Here is a 14,081-nt window from a genome sequence, read left to right on the forward strand (position 1 = left end):
GCAAGCTTGGAAACACAAGTTTCGTCGTAGAATAAACTCACATTTTGCAATGCTTACTCTTTCAACAACTGTCTCAAATTTTCTTTTGCACCTTTCGTTCACAACATTTGAAAAGTAATATAAAAAGAAATAAGTAACCTTCACGAAAGTAGAGACTGATTTATGATGAACACAACAAACACAAATATGTGTATTTTCTATTAGTCTAAAATACACTGTTAAACATTTCTATACACATTTTAATATCCGATAATTATCATCAGGTTATAAGAATAATTTTTGGATAACTTATTAAGGTGACAAACTAGAGTTTCTATTACTGAGGAAGGCTGTTTAACTTCATTAATCATAATGATATACAATGAAAACACCATTAGTCATTTTATTTTCTGGGTACATCGTTGTTGTGTATCCACGTTATAAAAATTAAGCTTTAAGTTTTCCCTTGAAATCGTTTTCCAAAATTTCAGTAGACATTAGGATACATTTTTCAACAAAAGAAAATAATATCACAATGAAAAGTCATACTCTTTTTGCCCAATAATATATATGTATGTATTTAAAAAAATGTTTTTTTTAGAATGATAGCCAGGCTTATGTTTAATAAACAGAGGAAGATACAATCATCAAAACAAAGTTTATTAGATGTATATTGTTTTTGTAGTGTTTGGTTGACTAAAACAATTAAAGTTTTTGTGTATATGAAATTTTGATTAAAAAACTTTTGAAAAAGGCATTTTCATAAAGGAGTAAAATATTTCACCACAACATGAAAGAACTTTAATGTTTATGAATTCACTCAGGGTCAGTTTTTCTTTGCATTTAATTAATAATGTTTTGATAACTATACAAGCTATTCCTATTACAGTTGTATCTCTGAAATAAAAATTAACGCAAAAGGCTTTAAAAATTAACGTAATGAAAAAAGCCTTGTAGATAGTAACAAAAGAAGATAAATTTTGAGCTCCACATGTTAAAGGTATTCCTATTAATAAGATATATAAAGAAAAAAAGAATTGTTATCAGGTCTGAATATTTCAATCTGAAGTTATTTTTAATAGATAATACAATTTTTAACAAACTCAAATAAAAATGTATATAATTAGTTTTCACTTACTCTTCTTATAATAACTGCTCATACAAATAACTAAGATAAACATCCACCATTCCGAAACTAAGTCAGGTCTACTAAGTCAGCCTCACGTGGCAAGAACATATTTGTTTTCATGGAAAATGACGTATAAGATTTTACTTCAAATTGTAACCTTGCTATATCCATTATCGATGTTCGTTCAAGCTTTCCGAATTTTCTAATTTTTTGTTTTGAATTGTCGTATAAAATGAACTTTCTTGAGTAGTTAAACAGGAGATTCGATGTGAATATCAAAAAGCATTGTTTTGTTTGACTAAGGCTATTATATTTTTGAAGAACAAAATTTAAAAAGATATATATAATTTAAAAAATCGTTTTCATTGTTTCTAAAAAAAAGCTAAACAAAACTAATTTACAGGATTTAAAAAAATGCCAAATATATCAGTTATATCAGATAAATTTGTATCGAAAACTAATATAATATAATATGTTATAAATAACAATTACAAATTAATTGAAACAAAAAAAGAACTGAATCAAAGCATCGTCCGAGCTATAAAAGTACGCTTTTGTTACACGAAGATAATTACAAGTATAAAGTGTTAAATGATGCCTAAAGGTGTTATCCAAAAAAAACAAACTTTTCAACAGATTTTAATGACATAATTGAATTAATTTATTTAAAATGCTTAGCTTTAAAAAGAAAAATAGAGGCAAAGTATGAAAATACATTTATATTTAACATTAAGATGTTACATGAGAACATGTTATTATTTCGAGCATCATAACTAAGAGATGAAGTTTGTTAGAAAGTGGACTTTCTGGATATTATAATTTTCCAGGTCGAAGCTCACATTGTAAGAGGTGATAGTGAAACAAATGTCACATCCTCGTACGTGAAAGTAATAAATGCTAAATAAATAATATACATCTTTGATAAAATCTGCATGAGACCTACTTCACTATGCAAGTTAGAAATAAGTTTCGCATTGCTATACCAAGGATTATGCTCATATTCGATGACGAGGAGCCCACTTGGAGACTAATAATGGCTGGAGACGGCTTGAATGGGTAATGAAGAAAAACTTTAATATAAGTTTTACTTCATTACCCATTCAAGCCGTCTCCAACCATTATTATGCTCATACTTGTTCTCAGAAATGTATAGAAAAATGGTTTGTCATGATAAATCGCCACTCTAGTCCTCTGATATATTCAGAACGTTTTAATGAATACAGGACACTCGAAAAACATTTGTGTTAATTTTTTGTTTATCATACTTATTAATTTGAAACATATTCCCTCGCTGTATGAGACTGTGGTTAATTTCAGCTGTTAATTTTCAAAACATGTATTCGCCTACAGTAAACCTTTAGTAAGAAACTAATTTCGTTAGTATTAAATAGTGAAGAATAATAAGATAATATTCTGTATGCGTTTAAAACTAACATATGCAGTATGAATGAAAATATAAACTTATGTTTTAATTGGAATCTATTACATAGATATTTGACTTAAAAAAGACTTACAAGATCACTTTTAATAGTGTCTGTCGTAAAACATAGCTATTTTTGTACTTACTGTAGTTTCATATGTATTCATGTTTGATATCGCTTAACTCTAAGTATCAGCATGTAACAACCGTCGTGAAAAAGTAAAACTTTTGGTTTCTAAGTAATGTCATTTACTCTCTTCATTTATAAAATAAAATTAATGTCATGCTTTAAGTTTTAATGTAAGCTTCCAATTACATAATTAATGCACAACCTTTTTAGATATATTTTTATATTTATAATTATTTGCTCGAGGGGTCTATAACACTGTCCAAAGAATAACTCGCTTCTCTTCAATAATTGACTCCTGTCGCAACACGTTTGCTAGTGTGCAGATCAGGTAGAGTGTATATATTTGTTTAGAATAATTAAAATATGTATTACACTCGCATTATTTAGCATCTACAGCTTCTGTCAGATAATATTTTAGTACTAGCTTTGCAGAAAGTTTGCAGAGACGTTGAATTACTTATGTTAACACAGGTGTAAAATTAAATATTTACAGTGTAAACGGCTTCATTATAAACACCCAAAGTGTAGTATCATGTATTATAACGAGTTAGATATTACATGTGTGTAGACTTTATAATGACAGGGACATCGAACGCTAGAAAGACCTTCAGTACGTGGAAAATAAATTATCCATTTGTCTTATAAGAACCTATATGGCATCAAAATCTCTTCAGCTTAAATCATTATCTTTTTATTATACCTAGAAGTAAAGCCAATATTTCAATAGTGCTACACAACGATTCGTACTTTACAACAACATTTGTCAGTTTATAATTTTTTTTAGGTTTTAATACAAGAGTTAAAAGCATCACACATGTCCTTAAAATGTTAGTAGATGTAAAAAGTATATATTATATGCAAGATAGAAAAAAACAAAGAAAATAAGCATTTCCTTCTGACTGGGCATTTTAATACAACAATCTATTTAATACAACATTACAATAACGACATATATCTTCCAGTAATGAAATACATTTTTCGAAATTCTGATACTTTTACTTTTGAGGTCAATACTTACTTTTATAGTTTCCTCACAAGTTAAAACCATATTTAATATATATATTTATATAAGATACGCGTGTTTCTGAGAATCGAAAACTTGAAACTCGGATATAATAAGAGATAATACAACAACGTAACAATAATACGTCAAATTCAGAAACACAAAAATTATATTATAAGTACAGAACACATCACTATGAAAAGAAATGATTGTTTTATTCCAGTTGATGGAGCTGAAACGTTTCGCCTTTGGTCGTGGGACTTTTGGTTGTCGTAGGGGTTCTATTTGCAACATTGGGGCGACTTGAACCAGCCACACTACGATAAGGATAAGGGATGCGTAGATCCAGCTTGGGACAAGACAACATTCTCTTGAAGGCACATCGAAACTTAATAGACATGGCGTTGTAGAGGATAGGATTGATGGCGCTATTGATGTAGATCATCGTTTTACAGAACATTAGGAACCACAGTTCCATGTAGCGTCGTTTGGCGAATGAGTTGTAAACAAGAAGAACGCGGTAGGGCATCCACAGCGTTGCAAATACGGCCACGACAACAGCTAACATCTTAATAACCTGCAAGTATAGAAAAAGTAGGGATATAAGGCCCTTGCCAACATCTCTATAGCTTGGTAAATAAAATATAAAAGTGTAAAACTATGATAAAAATTACAACAAAGATAATACAGATATTACAAATATCTTTCAGTTTAATCGAACGGTGTGATTTTTCTATATGAAAAACATACTTTTTCATTGTTATAATAACGGTTGTATTAAACGCATTTTTTGTTGAAAGAACAACTTTTAACGCATTGTTTACCGTAAATAGCTTATTTCATGATTAATTAAGAATAAATCATTAATAGTTGTGTAGAAAGTGGCATGTAATTTTGATTAAATTTCTCCAACGTGAAGGTTGGTTACTTTTTTTAACGTATAAGCCAGACTTTTATTCAAATATACCTTTAATAATTACACTTTTAAGTCCTAAAGTAATTAAATTTCCTTCATTGTTTAATATTTATTACGCGTATACAATGAGGCTGAGCAAATATAGAGCTAAAAATTATTGTAAAATGTACTTTTTATAATTCCTAGAAAAATAATTTAGATTTACTGATACATTTTCAAGTTATTTTGAAGCTACATTTAAGTAAACTATAGTCTTAGTGTCATAAATCAACACCTAAAAATTGTGAAATCTAAAGTTTCTTAACATTACTTAAATGAGGATTGAGAATTGTGCTATAACTAAAGCTTGATTATCTAATGTACTGAAAAAACGTATGACTTTATGAATTTAATTTACTCATATTTTTTCAATATTTTAATTTCACATGTTAGTAGCACGACATGAGCAAATCTATACTTGTGAAGAGCGTGAAGAGATAATTAAACAAATAGCATTAACTAAGTTAACCACTGACAATAATTGACAATATACACATGTTTTACTGACATAAAATAAGTAAAAAAAACAAACTTGAAGGGTGTTTATTCCATTCGGTTTTTTGTGTTTGCCACTTTTTAGTGTACTACCCTTTTTCATTAGTGTTAGTATTTTTGATTGTTGACAGAACTTCTACAGTAAAGTTTGATATCTAGAAGTTAGGATATACATGAAAAAAAAACATGTTTTCTGATATTATAAATAGTATTGTAGTTTTTTATTAACAATAGATACTCATTCTCTAGTTACACAAAAAAAGAAAATACCATCCAATATTATTAGAGAGTCAAGACTATCATTCTCAAACACTCAGACGTTTTTATATCCTTGTTGACAAAAATATTTTATTTCATATCGGTTCAAATGCTTCTTTTGAAAGGATCGGTGATTCAAATAAGTTGTGTTTTATGGTAATATGATAAGTTTGTATTTATGATCATTAGATTTATTTGGTTTTAAGACTAGAATTAGAGAATTCAGGATAGATTGATTATGAAAGTGATAAGTAAAAAATATGAAGTAATGGATTTCATTTTCATATATATTTGTTCATATCTTTTAACTTAATATTATTGTTGGTTCACTCAAGGACTTTAATTCTGTTATTATTATTATTATGTTCATGTTTGCCGATGGTTCAAGCTCTGGCCCCTTCTAGTGGCACAGAGATAATTCTACTGGCTCACGTCGCTAAAAATTGGGTTTCGATACTCATGCTGGGAAGAGCATAGATAGCTCATTATGTAGCTTTGCGCTTAACAACAACGAAGCCAAAATCAAACTTTTACTAGTCAATTAACGCCCTTGTAAGTACTAATTAAAGCGCAATAGTAAATAGTACAAATAAACCATATACAGAAAGCCAAATCATCTTTGCTTTCTTTTGTCAAACAGGTCTTGCGTTCATTAACGTTGTGTAGTTTTACAGTTATAGTATAGTTTGTTTTTATCATATAAACAATTTTTTTGGTAATTCGGAAATTCTAATGGCGCACCAAGACTCATGATGTTTGTCACATACCATCTTTCAATGAGAAATACAATTTAATGAATTTTAAATCCAATTTGTTGTTCGAACTAAATGTTATTTGACGCATATAAGTACTGAAGTTACGCCAGTTCTATCTTTTCATGAAAAACAAATGTAAGGTTCTCTATTAGCGTTGTTTTCGCTTTTGGAAATCAAATAAGATAGGTAATACTTTATGTTTCATTTCAACAGCGACAAATACGTATTCATAGCAATATGAAAAAAAAACAAAAACAAAGATAACAGCTGATAACATCGTGCATTACAAGACATGACTTTGCAAAGGAAAAAAAAAAAGATAAACAGACCTATTCTTGTACTACTAACCCTTTCAAAGCCGCAATAGCGAAATGTTGACTGAAATAAAAAGTGTTTTTTATTATTATCTAGAGAATAAATATTTTTTTTTTAATTTTATTGCCAGTATTTAAATAATTTTGTGAGATCTACAGTATAAAGCGGCTTGTGTCTAAATGTCTGTATGACTGTCCGCAATCAAAATTTTCCTACTTCTTAAGCTCTGATCACCGAGAAACTTTCAGGGATTCGTAGGTACATACCATAAGAATTCGATACCCCTTACATTATTAATTTTATAATTTTTACGAGTTCGACAGCCATTTCTATTTTCCTCTTATTACTGCCTTAGTACCTACTTCCAGATCTATGATCGCCATGAAACTTTAAAGGGTTCTTTGTTTATTTCCTTATTTTTACAAATTTTACAGCCATTTCTATTTTCCTCTTATTACTGCCTTAGTACCTACTTCCACATCTATGATCGCCATGAAACTTTAAAGGGCTCTTTATTTATTTCCTTATTTTTATAAGTTTTACAGCCATTTCTATTTTCCTCTTATTACTGCCTTAGTACCTACTTCCAGATCTATGATCGCCATGAAACTTTAAAGGGCTCTTTATTTATTTCCTTATTTTTACAAATTCTACAGCCATTTCTATTTTCCTCTTATTACTGCCTTAGTACCTACTTCCAGATCTATGATCGCCATGAAACTCTAAAGGGCTCTTTGTTTATTTCCTTATTTTTACAAGTTTTACATCCGTTTCACTTTTCTTCCTTGCTAAGTCTTAATACGTACCGTACGAACTTTGATCACTACGAAACTTTCTGAGGTTCTTTTATGCAACCCAGAAGGATTCTATATCCTCTAACTTTATTTGTTTAATTTTTACATTTTCACAGAAATATCAACTTTCCCCTCTCGCTACTTTCTGAAATCTGATCGCCATAAAATAAAACTGGGCCCAGTAGTTAGCCTGCCTGATTATCCAAGAATTCGTGTCCCGTTGACAGTAAATATGTGCTCATTTTTATGAGTTCTTGGTCATTTCAGATTTCTCTTGCTATTTGTTTAAACTTGCAATGGACTGGCATCCCGTCCAGAGGAATGTGTCATCATTTTCATCTGGTTTTAAAGGCACTGCAAGGAGTAACTTACCAAGTTGTGCCTCTTAAAAAAATCGTCAGTAATTTTTTCGTAAAATTGAAAAAAATCTTAATAAAACTGAATATTACAAAATATAAAAAACGTATAATTTGTGGGAAATTTTATTCCTTCAATAATAAAACCAATTTTCGTACAGATTTGAAAGCTAAAAAAATTAATGTCGTGCGTAGCGCAAGTACTATCACTAGCGGTAATATCTCGCATCTGATAACTAATAAACTGCCTTCTGATGAAAATATTTTTAAAGTATTACGTTAATTTGTTATAACCGTTCAGTCATGGTGGAATCTATATGGTCAAGTGCGCATATATATATATATATATCAACTTTCATACATAATATAGAAATAGAAGACAATATATTTTTGTCTATTTTCTCATTGTAATTATCTGTACTGTACTTTTAAAATCTTAAAATATAGCAATTTAATTATCAAGTGCGCATATATATATATCAACTTTCATACATAATGTAGAAATAGAAGACAATATATTTTTGTCTATTTTCTCATTGTAATTATCTGTACTGTACTTTTAAAATCTTAAAATATAGCAATTTAATTATAATTGTTATGTTAGAGACACGAATGTTACTATCCATCCTTAAAAGAATTTATCCAAAATTAGAGACACCCGGTGGGTTAGCGGTAAGTTTACGGACTTAAAAGGCTAAAATCCGTGGTAGACATAGTACAGCTTTGAAGACAAGAACGACAAAAACCAAAATTATAACACGCTTAAATGTTCCTAGAAATAATAGAAGCGTTTTTCTACTACAAAATGCTATTGTTACTTGCTTGAAGTGAATAGTAGGCAGTAAATAAATATAATCAGGGTCTGACGAGGTAGGTCATTTACTAGTTATGAACTATTATGAAACGTTTTTCAACGGAATACATACAATAAAATACAATGAAAAAAATGCACTTTCTGGTTTTCCTTTACACATTTAAATCGCGATAAAAAAACACTGAAAACTTTCAACAACAGAGTTGTGATTGTGAAACCGATCTGAATTCTTTTTGAAACCTTCAACAAGATGGTAATATGGATAATTCCTCTTTGGTGTTCTTGTTCATGAACAACGTTAGAAGTAAAAACAATATAATGCTTTACCAGCAACGACATCATTGACATGGCAACGTCAGCCACAAGGAACACGAGATATTCAAATACATCAAACAACAATTCGTGTGGCTTAAAATAACATATTTCGTGCCTCCTTAGACTTGTCAAACAAAAAAAAAGAAGGGATTTGGAGTTTTGTTGTGCATATGTGTTTTGTACGAACAAGATTAATTTTATTATTTTTTATTTTGTTATTCACAAACATCAATAAGTATTAGTTCGTAATCCTGGTAGCCCTTTCTAAATAACTAATATATCAGTTCATTTATACTATGCACTGCTCTTTTTCACATTAGGCCCCCAGTGACACAGCGGTATGTTTGCGGATTTATAACGCTAGAATTCTGGTTTCGATACCCATGGTGGGCAGAGCACAGATAGCCCATTGTGTTGCTTTGTGCTTAACTTCAAACAAACAAACAAATTTGTTCACATAATACAATGTTTGACCCTTCTAAATACTTAGTGTTGTGCTCTTGTGCTTACAGATACTATATAAACGCAAGACAAACGTTGTTTGCTTGTTTTTTAAGCATAAATCTACATAATGGACTATCCATTTTAGACATATTTTCAAATACTTGTCGTTGCGTAGTCAAAACTGAAACTGGAAACTACGTCAGTTGACACCGTTTCAAGTTTTGAATTTCAATGTTGTGAAATGCATTCATTCCAATTATTCATTAACAAAACCTTTCTTAATTAGCGCGGTGTAATACAGTTGTTTGAGAACTTTGTTTAGCTGCAATCCCTCCTTAATATAATATAAAGTGTAGGCTTAAGCTAATCTGCTACACTTAAGAGACGCATGGGGATCGTTTATGTTTGAAAAAACGAAACAAAAGCTAGATAGTAGCGCTAGCACACAAGAAAGTGTACGGTAAACAAGAAACTTAGCACACCGGCTTTTCCAAGGTGCGGAGCAGATTTGTGCAACAACGGGCTGCGAACCTCGAACCTTCCGATTCAAGCATTAGCACGCTAACCGCCTAGAGTTGATGAAAATAAAATCATAAATAATATTCAACGTTAAACTGGTACACAATTAAAAACATTTTATTTAAGCCTATCTATGGCCTTCAAAACGTTGACGACTCTACATGTTTCGACGTTATAACGTCATCCTCAGTGCCAAAATACTGTAATTGAGAAATATAATAAACACACCAACGTTTCAAGCTTAACACTATGTTTTCTTGTCAAAAGACTGTGTGCTTTTGAGGTGATGTTGACACACTGTGGCACATCTCACTTCACATTGTAATACTGTTCCACACTGAGAGTTTAAAAAGTCCAATAAGTAACTAACTATGTTTTTATTATTTAACAGGATATTTTGCTCTTACAGTTCGGCATTGTTGCTATATTTATGAAATCTTCATACAGTTAGACTGATATCTGGTAACAATAGACTAAGGTTGACTTAATAGTAGGGATCGCCAAGGTTTCCAAATAATTCACGCATTTAAAAACCAGCCTATCGGATTCCTAAGCGAAAAACCGACTATTCAAAGTATTGGTTACGATATATTTTGCACATATATACTAATAATACACTAAAAAGAACACTAAAATTTCCGGTATAACAATTCATTTTTTTTAAAATAGCAACTTTTTCGTCTACTACCTACCTGATCACGTCAACGGGGATAACCACTAGACGGCTCGGACTATCGCTACAAGATTTCTCCAGCTTATTTCACTGGTTTTCTGTGAGTATCTGCTTTTGATATTCCGATAAATATATACAGATTTTTCTTACAAATGTTGAACATATCACCCACGTACTTAAATATCTTTTAAACCCAATTCAACCCAACGGGTGGTGCTAAATATCGATGGAAAGACACGCGACAGTTTCTAAAGGTAAAGTACATACTTTATACAGTATGTAGATCTAACGTAAAAGTAAACAAACTAGAGTACTAAAAATTATGAATTTTAAAATGAAATAGGGATCCTGCTACAAAAAGTAATGAAACAAGAATTAAAATCACATTTACAAATTTATAAAATTTAATCCTTACTTTGGCAGCTTTTTACACTTATCTGTGGTCCAAAGTAAGGATTACATCGTATAAATTTGTGTTTGTGATTTTAATTCTTGTAAAAGTTATAGATATCAGGGATATGGCCATACTGAAAGTTTTTAGATGTTGTGTCCACTTCATGGACATATAAAAGCTGGGTAAATAAATAGACTGCTTCATTTAGCTATACGGATCACAATGCCAACAAAAGTAAGTATTGAAAATCGTTTTAAAATCTATCCAACCAGTATTACTTTACTTGTTTGTGAGCGTTTTATTGCAGCATTTTTTATACTTGTTATACTAATTCTGCGAATAACAAACGTTCCCTATTTTCCGTTAACATTTTAATTTTTTCCTATTTATTGTAACTAAATGGATACTACTTTAGTCTTAGACATACTTTCTTTAAATTCTTGACCTTTCGTCTATCTATTTTTTTTTCTTTCTTTCTCTGTTGGTTTAGAATTTTCTTTTATTCGAATTGTGTTTTTTTTAATTATTTTCTTAAAAATGTGATATAGAAAAGAAGAAAATTTACAATGTTTGATATTTTAATATAAATGTACTAGTTTAAAAAACAACAACAAGAGTTGGTAAACTGATGATTTGATTATTTATTACAATCAGCTGCGTATTTCCAGTGCGTGTTTTGACCATTTCGAATTGGCGCTTAATACTGAAATTCGAATATTCTATTTTCTGAACGCTTTATCACAGACATACAAGTTAACATTCTTCTGTAACAATCGCAATAACTGAGATTTTGGTGGCTATACCAGAACCGTTCAGTAAGTAGAAAATGAAAAGACATACTTGAAGAAACGTAATATCTCTGTGTATTGGAAAATGTTGTCTTAAGAGCAGAACGTGTTATCACAAATCCTTCAGGAGAGATATATTGTGCGTGACTACATTGTGGAGTTGGAGTGGTAGCGTGAGCTGCTTCAAAAACGAACATGTTGCGCCAAACCATCTTATCATTCAATACAAACTGACAAGTATATTCACAGAAGTCTTAACATGTATTACAGTTTCAGCACCCTTCTACATCATATAACTCTGACTGTTTTTATATGTTTGTTTTATAGAAACACGGACATTTTTCAAAAAAGTTGATTTTTGTTTTTATTTGGCCGCTTTTTTTTGGTTCAAATATATATACATAAACAGCATCAAATGATAAAGAAACGGGTGGTAACTGTGCATCACAGTTAGTGAAGAATTTATATTTGATAACTTAGCTTTCAAAAAGTGTTTTTTTTTTCTCCTTCTGAGATTATCATCAAGTAGTAAAATGTGAGTTATGTCACAAATTTTTCTTTGTATCTCTTTTAGTTACAAAATATTCATAATTAGTTGTTGGGTTCGCTATGAGTCCACTGCTATTTATTTTCTATCGGACATGCAGATATGAATAAAAGTGCGCGAAATTTTCATTGGAAATAATCTGAAAAACTAATAACAATATATACTGGATCATAAATTTGCAGATTTATGTTTTCCAAATTTTTGAATCCCGTTTCTTTCAACAAAAATATATTATATAATTTCTAAATTCTATTAATGAAAACAAAAGATTCATTTTATAGTCATTTGGTTTAGAATAACCTTAAAATATTTCACCATTAGTGAACGCTATAAATTGACAGGAAAGTTGTACTTCATAATATCTTATTTTTCTTTTGATATCTTATGTACTCGATAAACTACCACAATCTACGTATCATTATCAGTTCACGACTAAACTTAAAAACTTTTATCATCCATTTTTATTTACGCTACTTAGTTACGAGTTTTATGTTTAACTACATATATGTTAACGTAGTCTGTATGATTTAGTAGCGGGCAGATTGATTTAACTTACATGTTTGTCCAATAACTAAGATAAAAGTATTCTTTAAAATATATAATTTTTGTAATATTTTCTCATCTTAATACTATATAGTTTATCTTACTGATTTATCGTAAATAATTTCAAAAAATATGATATGATGTTAGCTTTTCAAGTGTTAATGTGACAAATAAATATTTATTTTTTTTGTTAAGAATCTGACCTTACAAAGACATTTTATCTTCTTTAAACTCACTGAATTTTTTACGTCAATAGAGTTCAGATTGTGAAGTAAACTGTATATTTTTGTGGATTTTAATATGTATAAACAAACGAGAAACTATTTATATATATATTGTTGGAAAACGTAAACCAACTAATTAATGCTAGCTTTAGGCTTCGTTACTTCAGTAATAATATTTACTTTAATGGTAGTAAATATACAGACAGGAAGTAGGTGTGATATCCCACATGTATGCTTAGAAACAAGAAGACTACGTAACTTTAAGCGGATATTATTTGATGTGAGTTCAATCGTATTGCAAAATAGCAATATGAAAATTATCAGGTTAATATACTATAGCTTCGAATTTATACCAAAAGCAGTATGTGATTTGTTTTTACTTGATATCAGGATACTTAAAGATATTAATCGTTTAACATCTTTCTGGATACACTGTTCTAACAGATATAAAAGTTATCAGGTTAATATACTATAGCTTCGAATTTATACCAAAAGCAGTGTGTGATTTGTTTTTACTTGATATCAGGATACTTAAAGATATTAATCGTTTAACATCTTTCTGGATACACTGTTCTAACAGATATAAAAGTTATCAGGTTAATATACTATAGCTTCGAATTTATACCAAAAGCAGTATGTGATTTGTTTTTACTTGATATCAGGATACTTAAAGATATTAATCGTTTAACATCTTTCTGGATACACTGTTCTAACAAATATAAAAGTTTGTTATCGAGCAATTGTTCCTGAAACAAAGAGTGAACTTAACTGAAGTCGATCAGTTTGATTTGCTTTTGAATTACACGCTAGAGAAGTTTGGCACCGGTCAAAGCACAATCTCTCCTCCCTCTAATTACTGAGTCCTATCTGGCACGTTTGTCATTTCACACTCCAAATAGTGTGACGCCGTCCCTAAACCCGAACAGGGAGGCAACAGCAGCTTCTTTTACACGTTATTATTATTTAATACTGTATGTATTTTAACACCTAGAAAACGCAGGTTTGATTTATGTTGAGCTCTGGAGTTCGGAGCTAGCTAGCTGGATTCTAATTCGTGCGATACCACGAAATATTTCCCGCATTTAAGCTGTGAATTTGTTATAAGAGTGACAGTAAATCCCTTAGTTTGGCTGGTGAATGATAGAGCGATTCTGACTAGTTGCCTTGCCTCTAGTCAGTAGATCAAAATTCTGCACGTCGGCAGATAGTGTTAGTTAGTTTGTTTGTTTGT

The 14,081-nt window shown here is 30.3% G+C and overlaps 1 protein-coding gene across 1 annotated transcript in view; it reads right to left on the reverse strand.

Annotated features, from left to right (window-relative positions):
- Positions 1–3,602: 3,602 nt before the first annotated feature.
- Positions 3,603–14,081, reverse strand: part of LOC106464449 (thyrotropin-releasing hormone receptor-like) — a 64,030-nt gene continuing 53,551 nt past the window's right edge. The window contains exon 2 of the mRNA XM_013924596.2: positions 3,603–4,238. Within this exon, the coding sequence (XP_013780050.1) occupies positions 3,876–4,238 (363 nt within the window). The 3' untranslated portion in view covers positions 3,603–3,875. The remainder of the gene's footprint in view (positions 4,239–14,081) is intronic.

Source organism: Limulus polyphemus, unplaced genomic scaffold (genome assembly GCF_000517525.1).
Source record: "Limulus polyphemus unplaced genomic scaffold, Limulus_polyphemus-2.1.2 Scaffold60, whole genome shotgun sequence".
NCBI lineage: Eukaryota > Metazoa > Arthropoda > Merostomata > Xiphosura > Limulidae > Limulus > Limulus polyphemus.